At 39.6% G+C, this 15,654-nt stretch overlaps 1 protein-coding gene across 1 annotated transcript; it reads right to left on the reverse strand.

The window, feature by feature from the left end:
• Nucleotides 1-7,719: 7,719 nt before the first annotated feature.
• On the reverse strand, nt 7,720-9,083 carry LOC118749253. Its single transcript, XM_036484054.1, has 2 exons — nt 8,488-9,083; nt 7,720-7,805 (listed from the first exon to the last, which is right to left on the reverse strand). Exons 1-2 carry the CDS (start codon nt 8,834-8,836, stop codon nt 7,762-7,764), a joined length of 393 nt encoding a protein of 130 aa, XP_036339947.1. The 5' UTR covers nt 8,837-9,083; the 3' UTR covers nt 7,720-7,761.
• Between the last annotated feature and the right edge of the window lie 6,571 nt (nt 9,084-15,654).

Raw genomic sequence — 15,654 nt, forward strand, 5'->3', positions numbered from 1 at the left:
GCTCTACTTCTCGTTGTTGTTGTAGCGGCTACAACAACCCCGCCCAGATCGGTTGGTATCTCAGTCGTTGTCGTCAAGTTCCACTAACGGCAACCCTAGGAAGCGTGCAGCTTCTGTGGGGTTTGCCCACAGGGACAAGGCCGTTAGGGTTGTCGGGTTTTCCGGGCATGCGAAGAGATGTTTCGAGTCATGTGGGGTCTCTCCGCATGCCGGACACTCATTCGGCACATCCTCATTCAACCTACTCAAGTAGGAGTTCAACCTGCTGCAGTAGCCGGAGCGAAGTTGTGCGAGTGTTGTGCGTGTCTCCCGAGGCAGATGAAGCTCCGTCTCGTCAATGTCCGGGGGTGGTGTGCCTAGAACGGCATTCACAGGTCTAGAGTCTACATAACTCGAGACTGAGTCCCTGTGAATGCCGTTCAGGGCCTGTCTGTAAGCTGTCGGGTCCAGAGGTTGCTTAATGAATCTCTGGACTTCGTCCGTTAGTTCTTATATATGCCTCCTGACGTGCCTAGGCGAGGGCTCCTCTGCAAGCAGTTGTCTGCTTCGGTGGCCACTTCTGTGGCTCCCGATCAGGAACTGCTTGCAGAGCATTATATTATGCTCCTTTACAGGTAGCATTTGCGCCTCGCCGTGCAGGTGGTGTTCAGCCGACATCAAGAGGCATCCCGTCGCTGTCCTGAGTGCGGTGTTTTGTACAGTCTGTAGCTTCGTCCACTGCGTCCTACTAGTCCCTGGCGACCACACTGGGGCTGCGTAGTTCAAAACCGGCCGGCCTATTGCCTTGTATGTTGCCAGCAACGTTTCTTTGTCTTTGTCCCAAGTACTGCCGGCTAGCGACTTGAGGACCTTGTTGCGACTCTGTACTTTATTGACAATAGCGGTTGAGTGCGCAGAGAAGGAGAGCAGGCTGTCGAATGTTACTCCGAGTATTTTGGGGTTATTCACCGTCGGAATTGGTGTGTCATCGACGTGAATCTCCAGCGGTAGCCTGACCTCCTTCGTCCAGGTTGTGAACAGGGTCGCGGAGGATTTCGTAGGGGAGAGGGCTAGACACTTTGCAGTGAAGAAGCGAGAAAGTTCGGAGAGATAGCCGTTTACTTTCGAACACAGGTCATCAATTCCATTCCCAGTCGCCATGATCGAGCAATCGTCGGCATAGGAGACAATCGAGACTCCCTCTGGTGGTTGAGGGAGCTTTGAAATGTAAAAGTTAAACAGTAGCGGGGAAAGGACACCACCCTGAGGAACCCCCTGTTTTATTTTTCGCTGCTTACTCGTTTTGTCTCTAAACATTACCGACGAATGTCGACCACTCAGATAATTTGCCGACCACCGTTTGAGCCTCTGTGGGAGAGAGGAGGCCTCTATATCTTCTAGTAGCGTGGAATGGCAGACGGTGTCAAACGCCTTTGACAAGTCCAACGCTACTAGAATCGTTCTCTCACAGGGACGGTTACGGTTAAGGCCACGAGTTATCTGAGTGTTTATGGCGTTAAGTGCTGTTGTTGTACTGTGCACTTTACGGAAACCATGCTGATGCTTCGCTGGGGTCAGGTGGTTTGTGAAGTACGGGAGTAGAAAGGCCTCGAGTGTCTTCGCTACCGGGGAAAGGAGTGTAATCGAACGATACGAATCTCCTTTGTTGGCAGGTTTCCCCGGTTTGAGCAGTGGGACCACTCTCCCCACCTTCCAGATGTCTGGGATGATGAGAGTGGCCATTGACAAGTTGAGGACCTCCGTTAGGTACGCTACCCCCGCAGGACCCAAATTTTTCAGCATCAGCATGTATATTCCGTCGGGACCCATGGCTTTGGGGGCTTTCGCCTTCCCGATGGCCACCTGAACTTCACCGCAAGTAAAAGCAAGGGGGGCACAAGTTGTTGGCAGTTTGTGCAGCCTTCTGGTCACTCGACGCTTGGCTTTGTCCACCGGAGGAAGCAGTATGAACTGCCGGCTAAAATAGCTCGCCGACGGGTCCGACGAGGCATGGTCGCCGAAGGAAATTTCGACTCTGTCGTCGTGCTTCGTCGGATTAGACAATGACCTCGCGGTTGACCAAAGCTTGCTCACACCAGAGGTGAAGTTACAAGTCTTCAGATGCTCCTCCCACTTCTTCCGCTTATGTACGTTTACAAGTTGTCGAATCTCCGCGTTGAGATCCCTGATACGGGGATCTCCGGGATCGGCCTGACGAAGGCTATCACGCTCGTCGGCTAGAACAGCCGCTTCGGCAGGGAAGTTTGGACGTGGGTCCGATATACACCCTGCCGGTATGAAGCGAGCTGCAGCAGCAGTGATAGCCCTGCGGAACTTACGTTCACCGAGATGGACGTCGGTTGGTGTGGGGAGCGCTGCGAAGGTGTTTTCGGTAAACTCCGCGTAACCTTTCCAATCAGCTTTAGAAAAGTTGATATAGGTCCGATGATTAGCGGAGGCAAAGTCGGTTGGTTTATCAATCGAGATGACTATGGGTAGATGGTCTGATGCTAGAGTCAGCATAGGTCGCCACGTTATGCTGTTTATCAGACCAGCGCTGACTATTGTGATGTCTGGCGAGCTACTGCAGTTACCCATAATCCTGGTGGGTGCGTCGTCGTTCATTGTGCAGAATGTCGAATCGTCTATCTGCTCAGCCAAGTCTGTTCCCCTACGATCGTTTGACAGGCTTGAGTGCCAAAGATCGTGGTGCGCATTAAAGTCACCTACTACCATACGGTTTTCACCTCTGAGGAGCGCACCTATATCAGGGTGATATCCTGCCGGGCAGCAGGTGACAGGGGGTATGTATATGTTGAATATTTGGAGCTCGACATCGCCTGACCGGATAGCGATGCCCTGACATTCTAGGGTGGTATCCCTGCGGTCGATGTCTGCTTCGATAAGACGATACTGCACGGTGTGGTGCGTGATGAACGCTAAGCCACCGCCATTATCTCGCTCGCGATCTCGACGGTGCACGTTGTACCCGGCGCAATTCAACAAAGTTGAATTGCTGTGCAACTTCGTCTCTTGGACCGCAGCTATTAATATACCATGCCGACACATGAAGACGGTTATCTCCTCAATCTTGCTCTGTAGCCCGTTACAGTTAAATTGAAGGAGCTTCATGTGGTTCGGGAGACGTGTCGTGATGTGGGGTGTAAGTGAAGTGTATGTTCTTGCCGCCGTTGGCTGTGTGTGCTTCTGAGGTGATTGCCGCCCTGTGGTGGTGGTGGGGGGCGTCGCAATTGGAGTCTGCGACCGAGCAGCGCAACACGGGCCCTCGAAGTTCCCGTCCAATCTCGCGTGGTACGCAGACCTGAGCATGCCCTAAAGTGGCACCAGCCAAGGCAGGTGTTGCACTTGACTGATGTCACATTACGGAATATCCTGGTCTGACATACCGTGCAGATTGTAGGGGGAACCAGGAGTTGTTGGCGGCGGCGTGTGGGTGGTGGTGCGGTTGTGTGTGTTATGTGGTGTATAGTGGCTGTGGTACGGTCTGTGGTGTTATTATGTTGTTGTGTTGTGGTGACTGTGTGTGGCTGCTGTGTGAGTGTGTGGGGCTGCTCGGGCGGACTATGGTTAGCCGTGGAGGCTGCTCTGTTTGAGCAACAGGGGGCCACGTACGACGTGGTCCACTGTCTGTGTGTCCGTAGTCCCGAGCAGACCCTGAGATGACTCCACCCCTCGCAGGCATTACACTTGACTGAGGTGGAGTTGTGGTGAAATCGTCTTCGGCATACACAGCAGGTGTATGTTTCTGGCCCAGGGTTTGACTCGATGCCAGCCCTGAGTAGGAGAATGCGTAGTGATTGTAGCCCTATGGACGGACAACTTCTAAGATACTTCGCCGACCTAAACGGGGTTAGATCGCCGAAACAACAGCCCTTGGTCGGGTGAAACCCGAGTCATTCCGGTACGTAGAACCGGCTGTCGTGGGAATGCTACTTCTCGTTCTTGTTCTTCGCTATTTATTGTTATTTTTGTGTACTGCAAATATCGAAGACGGAGAAAAAATGTAAGTTATCATCAAATAGTTTAGTTTATTTAGGCAAGTTTTCCAGCAACTAGAAAAAGTGCCAGCAAATGGGACCAGGCCGGTGAAAGGGCGGTGATAGAGATATGGGGAGAGAAAATGCCGGAGTTGCGTGGCTGTACGAAAAACGGCCAAATCCTTCTGGAAATGGTGCAGGAATTGGAGAAGCACGGGTATAAGTACACGGTGAAGGAACTGAAGACGACAATGCATAACTTGAGTGCACGGTACCGGTAAGAAATTATTATTTGCACAAAATAAGGTTATGGTTTCGTTCCCATGAACTCGTTTCCCTAAACTAATAACAACATACATCTCGTCACTTGGAATGCAAAGCTCCAGGTTATGGTGTACTTTTTATAGTACTGTTTATTGCAATCCCTTTTATTCGATGTTTTTAATAATTTACACACATTGTATTCCGCCGAAAGGAGAAACAAGAGATTGGACCCGCGGGTGGCTCACCCGCAGACATGCACGCCTTATTGGCTCCTTATAAGAGTTTCAACTTGGAAGATCTAGTATTCAACAGTATAAATCGTAAGGACATGAATTGTTTAATTAACGATTTGATAAAAATATTCCTTATGCTCATGGAGCCCAAATTAGCTCGGTCAAGTTACGATATTCAAGATTGCAATAATTTGCATAAAGCTGAAAATCGATATGTGGTTTCCGCGGTATACCTACTCAGAAATGGTAATTCTTAGGTGTAAAAATATAACAGTTTGATCTTGAATAAATTTTTTTGCATTTCATTTATAGCAATCAAACAATACATCAGAGGATTTAATGTTGTGCGTGGGAAATATTCGGTTATTTGTACAATGCTGTTTTGGTGAGGAGCGGACGGAAAAGGGGAGTGTCACCTAAAACTACACTCATTAAAAAGAGCATAGTATAAAATTTAAGAAAAGCCATCCTTTTCCTCCCCTTCTACAGGCACCCGAGGAGCCATTGCAAAATGGGGCGAAATTAGCATTTTCGCAAAGAAAAATTAAACTCGTCAGCAGTATTTTTGCGCAAAACTCCTTTCCGCGTTGATGGCCTTCGGTCGCGCTAGAAAAAAAAACACCTCATCAGTCCAACTCGGGTTGCGCCATCCAGTGTTTTTGCGCAGAACCCACATCGAAATTTTAAAAAAGTGTATATTTCAAACCGAAATGTTTGTTTTAAATTAAAGCTTAATCCTTTGGCTAGACGCATATGTTAAAATTGTTTGATTCGGGTCACGCGTTTGAACACGATAAACCAAAAGCATTGTACAAATAAGCGAACTGTCTTACTAATGCATTTTTCTATAAACAAAAATTTTATAAAATGAAGCTGCAGTACTTTTCATCTCACGTGGATAATTCTTGTCGCAAAAACACATTTTCGTGTTTATATTTATGTATATATATTTTTTAGCAGCATGATTTTAGTTAAATGTCATAAACTTGTTAAAATTGGTCGGCAACAACAACGAATGTCAATAAATGAACCTACCTTCTATTTTTGTATCATGCTTGACTGTGTTAAATGTAGCCTCGATAAAAAAAAATTATCTTCGCCGCCGCGGTAAAAGCTTCTGACTCCTTGTTGGGGAAAATATATTTACATAAGTACATACATGGTGGTGAAATTATTGAAAATTTAAAATATTACCTGCTAATTTCATAAACACTTATTTTTTCAATGAAAAGCTGCTAACTCCATAAATATATGATTAAGTACAAAAGACCTACAGTTTTTTGCCCTAATGTAAAATTTTACTAAAAAGAATTAACAACTTTTACCGCGGCGGCGACGTTATATATTTAGTTTTTCTTAAAAAAATTTATTTTTGGAAAATCCAAGAAAATGTTATTTTCTTGTTGACACACAACTGAACTGTAACTTCAAGTCAAGGCGCATCTATACAAGGTGGTGGTGATTGCATATAAGTAAAAGTCCCGTGTATTTTGTTATTGCTTTTTGGTACAGGAGGATGTCAAAACGAAAGGGAATAGGAGATAACTTTCATCATTTTCTTTTGTTTCGCCGCTTCGTCTTGGATGACATTCTCCTGTACTAGTGTAGAGACAAAAATATCCAATCAGCTGATCAATCAACACCACCTTGTATTGATGCGCCTTGCTTCAAGTTTTTCTTTTGAAACATTTAATATTATAAAAGCATACATGTTGAAATATTTTTTAATTTGCAAAGTAGATTAAGGGCCATTACATACATTGTGACTGGTGAGACATTTGTCTCCAGAATGAGATCAATGTCGAATAGGGATAATTTACAATTTTTGTCGTTTTCGAATTTTACTTACATATCGTCACCTCAGTAGAAGACCGACCTACCTCGGCAGCCAGTTCAAAAACGCCCTATCTCAGAAAACTTTTCAAGAACACCCTATCTTACAATTTTATTGAAAAACGACGTATCTCAGAATTCGGTTCAAAAACGCCTTATCTCAGCAGGCGATTCGAAAATTCCCTATCTCAGGACATTTTCGCTGTATTTTCAGCTGACATAGGGCATTTTTGACCCGAATTCTGAGAAGGGGCGTTATTAAACCAAATTCTGAGATAGGCTGTTTTTCAATAAAATTCTGAAACAAGGCGTTCTTGAAAAGTTTTCTGAGTTAGGGCGTTATAGAAAATGGCTGCCGAGATTGTCGATCTTCCACTCAGGTGTCGATATGCACACGGAATGTCCCTTAAACAAAAATGATTCAAAATATATTAGCTTATAATAACGACCCTACAAATATTTTTTTATGACATGAATTCGAACATTGCATCGCAACCATCATCAATTACGACTTCACCGCTGCCATCACCGTCAACGTCTATAGCTTCGCCGCTGCCGTCACCGTATACACCGGCATCACCAATGCCATCACAATCGTTCGTCACTACTCCAGGAATTGCAGAACAATTGTCATCACCAGGGAACTGATTTTATGGAAATTGCCTTTTTTCTGCTAAAGAGATAGGGTATATTCGATTAAGAATGTCCACGGTTTAGCTTTCCCTGATTCCATATATACACATTTGATGTTGCCTTTTTAAAGATATTTGCCTTTTTTTAACTTTTCTACCTTTAAAAAAGTGATTATGGCATTTACAATTTTTTTTAAAGATTATAAAATATACGCATGCCCATGCGGCTTATAGAAGCGCAGGGACCTCTTGCCAAATTGGTGTTGGAAAAATTCAAAGCCGTTTTCTCAGCTAACGTAGGCTTGGAGACCATAAGGGGTGTGGATAAAATTGTACAGGGCGAGGAAAACGCCCTTATTCCTGATAATATGAACGTTTCAAACGTTCCATATTTAAATTGGGCTCCACTTGTATTAACTTACGTCGAGCGCACATTTAGTACATTCTTCGCGAAAATCGAATGAAAATGCTGCCAGAAAACTTCAAAATGCATCTTGTGGTTCAATGTTACTACAACTGTACAGATTAAAGTTTTATGAGTTAGAAACTCGAAAGGATAAAATAGTCAAAGATTCAAAGTACAAATTTTTCATATAATGAAACTATGTAGTTCATAGTTTTGCTCTTTTTACTTGTAATATAAACATTTCTAAAATAAATGTATTTTTTTATTGTTCTTCGTATATTCTGTCTTTTTTAGTGCCTTATTTTGCTTTTTTTTTGCAATACCTAGTGCCTTTTCCTGCCTTTTTCGCTATTTTATTTTGCCTTTTTCAGCGTATTTCGTTATTTTATTTTGCCTTTTTTATAGGTTTTTAGGTCCTAAAAATCCGTTCCCTGGTCATCATCGACACCGTCGTCGTCCGCTGCAGTAAGAAAGAAAGAGGGATTAGCTATTTATTTTAAAAGATTTGAAAAAACAATTGAGGTAATCCAAGACGACATTAAAAGTACTTCGGAAAGGTTTATATCCATTGAGGAAGAAAAAAAATAAATTTTGAAATCATATGTATAAAAAGAAGCCGAAGAGCAAAATGCACTAATAGATTTTTTGAAAAGACAGTAAGTCCTTTAAGAAAGTCGTCTAATTAAGGACATGTATTTACAGTTGCTCAAAGCCAAATACTAGATCCCAAAAAATTTACAATATAGTCAAATGAAAAATAATAGGGACCGGACATTATGACCACTTTTGACTCAATCAAGAGAAAAGTGGTGAAAATGTCGTGTTCCTATTATTTTTCATTTGACTAAATTTTGGATTTGATCTCAATGAATTAATTACTATATAGTTTATGGAATCCTTTTTTTTTGGTTTATGTGCACATTTATCTGCCAAGAAATATTAAAGGTGTGATCACAATGAATTAATTACTATGTAATTTATGGAATGATACTTTTCGTTTATGTGCACATTTTTCTGAAAAAAAAAATAAATTTGTGATCTAAATGAATTAATTACTATGTAATTTATGGAATACTACGTTTGGTTGATTTAAATGAATACGAATTTCTCTTATAAATAAAAGCTTTAATAAAAAAACTTACACAAAAGAGTAGCAATTGCGTTCCTTATTCCTTCTGGGTTATTGCTTAGCTCCGTTAGTGACGCAACGTGCTGAGGGTATGTGCGGTTTGCTTCTGCAGTTTGTAAGGCTTGCATCCAATTTTCATTTATCGCGTCATTATTTTCATTTAAGAAATTGTGAAGAACGCAACACGACAAAATTATAGCGCAAGCATTTTTTAAAGAATTATCAATGCCTTTTCCAATGCGCCTAAAGCGTGCTTTCAGGTGCCCAAATGCATTTTCCACTACTCTACGGGACTTGGATAGTGCATAGTTGATGTGCTTTTGTTGGCGGCTTTGCCAAACGTGGAAAGGATATGGCTTCATGAGTTTGTCACGTAAACGAAATGCAGAGTCACCTATAATAAATACTGGCACATCCACACCTGAAATGTTTTTCTTTAAATCGCTCAGAAGATCACATTGATTAAAGTATTGGTTTAAAGAAGAGGATTGGAAAATTCGCGAATCGTTGCAACGTCCTGGGTTAGCGGAGCTCACATAAATAAAACGACATCAGGAAATACCGAGGAAACACAATGCCGGCGAGCGGCGAACGCACCAGGGCGAAACTACCGCTGTCAAAATTAGAACACCCGCCGGCATATGAAATTGAACACAGCCAAAGCGAAATGCGAAGTTCGCTCGGCGACATTTCGTGGCGATTGATTTATTTCTATCGCTCTGCTGGGCGATGACGGCAGTACATGCCAAAGGTGGCCGTATGTTTTTTTTTACTTTCAAAGATTTAGAAGAAAACAGCATATAACACGAATTATTTTTGATGGTTGAAAAATACAGTGATCGATTCGTTAAATCTGGCTTAAAATAAAATAATTTATAATAATTCCCAATTGCCTTATATTTATATTTGTTATCATTTCATCATTTCTAAATATGGTTTCGTTTTTCAAAATATGGTAACCTAACTTACAAGTGCGACGAAATGGTATCAGCTGTTTTCGCTACCGCTCTAATTATGTTAAAGTAGGCGAAATAGCAGGGCGAACGGTGAACGACGGCATCGCCCAAATCGGCGAACTTCGCCGTTCGCCGGGTATTGTGTTTCAAGCAATAACTATGAAATTTAAAACTACTAGTGCTAACAGCACGATTGAATACCATCCCTTGTAATTGAAATAGTCTGTAGCATCTTCCTTAGGTGGCTGGATTTCAATGTGACAACCATCTGTAAAAATGAAGCGCAATGTTTTTACAGGCAATATAATGGTAGCGGCAGTTAAAGTATAGGTTTGTCTATGTGGGCTGCTAACATAACATACTAAAAACAATAAACAGTAAAGTTGTAATAATAACAAAAAAAAAAATAAAATCCTTACCAAATCCTCCCATGCATTGGGGAAATCCAAGTGCTTCGAACTCAATTTTTGGTGTAGTAAATGGGAAGTTATTTAAATACATTGGTGCCATAACTCTCCAAAGTTCAGTACAAAAGCTCAATAAGATTTTGCAAACAGTTGCTTTTCCCACGCCGAACATATTTGCAATTGTTCTATACTCTGCTGATGACCCAAGCGCATATAGGGCTATGGCAATCCGTTTCTCCAAAGGTATGGCTTCACGCATGTTTTTATCCTTTTTTCGTAGGTCTGGTAGAAGCTCACATAATTTATAGAAGATACTTAGACTCATGCTAAAGTTGTTCTTAAAAAACGTTTCATCTCCCCTCTGGCAGTCTATCTCAAAGAAAGATTGCGTTCGCTCCTAAAAAATTTAAATATGTACATACATACATACATACGCATACTCACAAAACTTTTCGGAATTACAGTGAACCAAATATAAACCAGGACTCTCACTAATTTTCTCTTTGCATGCAAACATATCATTTATATGAAAAGTGGCCGTAATTTTAGTCCGATTTCAATAATTTTCAACGTTTTACTTTTATGGGACAAGCACAATAACATACCGAGTTTGGTATAAATTGGTACAACGGTTACCGAGATACATATATGTGATCATAAGTGGGCGGTGCCACGCCCATTTTTCAAAATTTTATGACATGTATTTCTTGATAAAGAATTGTTGCAAAGATCAATTTTGAATAAATTACCTTTAATATTTACTGATTTATCGAGTATTTCGTATTTCTCTAAATTACCGTTATATGGGATGTGGGCGTAGTTATTGTCCGATTTTAAAAATTTTCGGCCATTTGGTATGCTGTGCCAAAGCCAACAACTGTGCAAAGTTTGGAGGAAATTGGTGCTGCGGCTACCAAGATATACAAATGTAACTATAAGTGTGCGTGGCCACGCCCATTTTCTAAAAATTTATAATATTTTTATTTTTCGTCTAAAAATTATTGTAAATATCAATTTTGAGTGAATAATCTTCAGTAGTTACTAAAATATCGCAGTTTTCGTGTTTCTGAAAATTACCGTTATATGGGAGGTAATCGTGGTTATTGTCCGATTTTGCCTATTTCCAATACCGTCCGTCCTACGCCCGAAAGAAGTGCACGTACCAAGTTTCGTTACGATATCTCAATTTTTACTTGAGTTATCGTGTGCACAGACGGACGGACAGACAGTCACCGCTTAATCGATTTTTCTTTTCATTCTGATCATTTATGTATACATTATTCTATATCTATCTCGATTTGTTTGTGCACAAGTGCGATCGGGTACAACTACTATGAGATTTATCTAAACATCCAATTTAAAAACAATTTATGTTTTCATCAGTAGTTGCGTTCCTTATCTCCCAAAAATAGTCGGAAAAAGTCCGAAGTAGTCAGATTTAGTCCAAAAAGCGTTCTTTAACTCGAAAATGACAGCAAAAACGAGAGAGCAAAACTCAGTGAGAGTGACTCTCTTCAGTCCGAAGTAGTCAGAAGAATTTTTTCTGGCAAAATCTTGAAAAGTGTCAAACTCAACTTAAATTAAAGGATGCACAAAAAGTGAGAATATTATAAAAAGTAAAAAAAGTGAATTAAAAGTGGAAGAAGACAAAAAATAATTGATAGAGTTAGTGTTTATTGTGCTTGTGCTTGTGTGAATGTGTTTTGTACATACATTTCTATTCTTATTTGACGTTAGTTTTGTTGTTGCCATTCTTTGGACTAAAAATTTGGTTTTTTGCGTTCCTTTACTTTTTCCTGTTATTCTCTTTTAGTGAGCGCATTTCGCTTACGCTCTTGCATTTTGACACTTTTCAGATTTTAGTCCGAAAAGATAAGGAATGGACCTAATTATGTAAATGTGCTTCATATGCATATACAAATAAACATATTGCACGAAAGCTTATACTTCTATTTCACAGCAAAGCTACACTTTTTCCAAGTAAATTTGCAAAGAAGCAACGCGGTGCCACTGCTAAGGGAGCTGTGCAAGAGAGACAACTGTCAGTTTATAGAACCTTGTATTATTGAATCATGGGTAACCAGCTGATTTCGAAGATGTTTTCGCTTTTCTTCTTCTACTTTCATTCGATCGTAACTCAGAATACCAAATTACGATTGTTGCGGAGCGAAATGCGGGAACGTAATCGAAATGCAGAATAGGGCTGAACAATTAAGTGAAAAAATTTGATCTTTACAAATTTAGTGATCAGTGGCGCGTTTCAGTCAAATCGTAGATGAACAACTATTTTTCCTTCCCTTCTGTTTTGGTTTTGCCAAAAAAGTTTATTAGTTCCCGCCGGCGATCAAGAAATTGAATTATTTGCAAGAACCATTCACTAAAATTGTAACTAAGTTTTTATTATTTATTAATTCCTTTTTGATATTCAGCAATAGGAAGATGGGAAAAAATTAGAAACAAAAATTAGTAATATTTTTATGAATGTAGTTATAAAAGTTCACAGAGGAAACGCCGGAAAACAATGTATTGGCAACGTCATAAAATGTATGGCAATTTAGATGTCAACAGAATAAAAACTACGATAAAAAAGCATGAGAAAATTGTGCGAAAGAGGAAATCTTTTCAATTTGAGCAAAAAAAGCTTTAAATGCCGTTGCAAAGCGGTCAACAAATTACTTATAAAATATTTTGATTTTTGCTGGGTGTAATTGAAACCTAAGATTCAATAATTAAAGGTTTGTTCATTAGTGACATTAGAGTTTTGACACTCCCTTAGCTCCCTAACAAAAGCTTTGCACACACACACGAACCCACACACAGTGCTTTGTTAAGGGAGCCGATTTTGTCAAGAGGGAGCGAGAAAACTGTTTTTTTTGGCAAACCTTTTATTATTGAATCATGAAACCATGATACAAAAAAGAAGGTAGTTTTAATAAACAACTTTTGACGGATAATAAAATTTTTTGAAGTTTCATAAATTGTGAGTATCCTCAACGGTCTTGCCACTTTTATAATATTAAAACAATAAATCGGCGTATTTTCTTTCCCAAATTTGTACCAATTTAATACTATTTCAAATCAAAAATAATTATCAGTGCTTGGTAATTCTTTTACTTACGTGGTTCGCACCTTTTTTTATTAAAAACATATAAAATGTGTAATGTTAAAGGAGACTTCATCGGAATTGTTCTTTTTATTTTATAATAAAAATAAAAATCACGAAAGCATTATGTTGTTATTTTTTCATTTTCTTATTTTGAATGCAATCTTGCTAAATTCTAAAGAATGTTCTTTCCAAATAAAACCTTTTTATAATCGCCAATTCCATGTGAGTAAATTGCTCCCATAATTTAAGTGCACAACAAACACAAATTGGGAAAAATTGTTTTTGTTTTGCTTTATACTTTTTTGGAATATTTGTTTACATTCGTGATAGGGCTGAATATTTTGGTCCAAATTTACTTTTAAATTTCTCATCAGATTTTGCAAAAAATTAGGCTTTGTGTTAGCTTATCACCCTTTACTTCAACAAATTTCGAATTTAAAATTTCCAATGTATGCAAAAAACTTGAAATCGGCCTGTGCAGACCGCCCTCCGATAAGCAATTACCATAAGTATAATTTTGATCACTTTCTTCATGCGTTCTGAAACCTAGTTTCGTCAAACCAATTTTTGAAATTATGCATTAATTTTCAGATTCATAATATTCCATATCTTTGAGTGGACTGATGGAATCTTCTGCTTAAAAAAAAAATAGTTACTGCTCGTGATCATGTAGCATGAATTTAATGAAACGTCATAATTTTATTAAAAGTCAAAAGTCAAGTCAAGTCAAGTAAAGGTTAAAAACAACAACGAATGTCATTAAATGGAACTACCTTCTTTTTTGTATCATGATTGAAACTCAGTCAAATGAGTAATAGGGAAAAGAAAAATTTCACAATAGTGAACAGAAAAAGAGATGGGTGAACAAAAAGTTAAGTTAAATGTTATACAAAAATTCTTAAAAAGTAAACAAATCGATTTTTTTTTAATGTTACTGTATTTTTTATGAATAACACCATAAGCATATACCGTTTTTATAAATAAATCTTATAGCAAGGTACAAGGTTTATGTATACACTTTCTGGCTGGCGAAATATGCAGTTTTTTCAACTTAATAAAAAAGCGTATTTAACCACATCAATTTTTTTTTTTTATATTGAATGGCGCAACACAACAACCATTTTTGTTGCACGAAACCCTTGAACACGTGCGTGTCATATATTTCTTCTGTTTCGACATTTCGCTATTTTGCATTTCTTTAATTTTGACGTCATTCGCATTGTCAGATTTTTGAAATTCGTTTTGGTTCGATATTCTGCTATTTCATAATTCTTTCATTCTCATGTCATCCAACTTCCATTTCTTTCATTTCAATCCCGTTCGCATCGTCGAACGCGCCTGTCAAATACGGCCGCCATCATGCTTTTCAGTTTGGCAGGCACATCCGTTGTTAGAAAGAGAATAGACAGAAAGGGGCATAGGATTCCATACTTGTAAGTATATACGATGTTCGTAAGTTTGTACTTCTTTTCTCCTCCACCATGACTTGTAGCGTCACAAATGCTGTTGGTCTGCTTTCGTAGAGATTGTTTTCTGCTCTTACTTTCGCTGGTTAATCGTAACCGATTTTCCCCTTTGTTGTTGACGTTACATTCGAAACGATGCAACACTTCGCTTCGTTGCTAAATTTCGAATTTTATGACACCTACACTTCGATGGTACAGTTTATGAATATTGGTTTTGCCGACGTTAAAGGTACGACCGCACTAAGCGACGCCACACTGCAGCGGCACTACGCGACACGGCGCGACACTTTTTGGTATACCGCACTGAAACTGCAGCGGCGCGACACTTCGCTGCATTTTTTTTTATTTACTTGCGTCAAAACCTTCAAACAAGATGGATGCTAGTGACGCTGATGTAATGTTAATGCTTTTTATTTTTATTTTCCTTGGCGAATTCTCCTCAAATTGTTTGTTTCTTTACATAAAATTTTCTTCTTGAATGAAATGCATGTGAATATTCACTCACAATTCGAAATCAATCAACTTTGCCGCGCAGCGTCGCAGCTCCGCTCCAGCGTAGTGCGGTATGCTCGATAAGAATCCAAGCAAAGAATATTTTGCCGCGCTGTGTAGTTTCGTGTCGCGTCACCTAGTGCGGTCGTATCTTAAGGCTGATTCACATACAACTTTCTTCGCTTTGCTTGATAGTTCTTTGCTTTGACATATAAGATCGATGTAGGCATATGCATGAGTATGCTCACATAAAAACCGTTTGAAGCAAAGCAAAGCAAAACGAAGCAAAATCTTGGGCAACTCTAAACTTTTGCCCGCTGCGGCAATCAGCTGTCTTCATGTATCTTTTCTCATGCGCTTGCATTTGCATTTAATGATAAAAATAGGGTAAATAGGAATTATTATTGCTATTATTAATGCATATTATTATATTGTTATCTATTTTACAGATAAAAAATATGGAGGAAAAGGAGAACGCAAAAGCTGTCAAAGCCTTTATTGTAGCATACCTTCTGCGTTTCACGCTTTGTTGTCAAAGTTTGAACTGTCAAGCAAAGCGAGGAAAGTCTTATGTAAATGGCCCTTTACTTTTGAAAACGCTGAAGCGCTTTGCTTCGTTGCCAATTTTTAAAATTTTATGACGCTTATACGTTTTTGGTACAGTTTTTGCACCTCGGTTTTTGCGTTTTCGCAATTTTTAATGTTAATTTCATAGCGTTTGACGACCCTGAAGAAAATTATTTAACGGAACGC

This window comes from Rhagoletis pomonella, unplaced genomic scaffold, assembly GCF_013731165.1.
Source record: "Rhagoletis pomonella isolate Grant_MI unplaced genomic scaffold, Rhpom_1.0 Rhpom_scaffold_00014, whole genome shotgun sequence".
Taxonomy (NCBI): Eukaryota; Metazoa; Arthropoda; class Insecta; order Diptera; family Tephritidae; genus Rhagoletis; species Rhagoletis pomonella.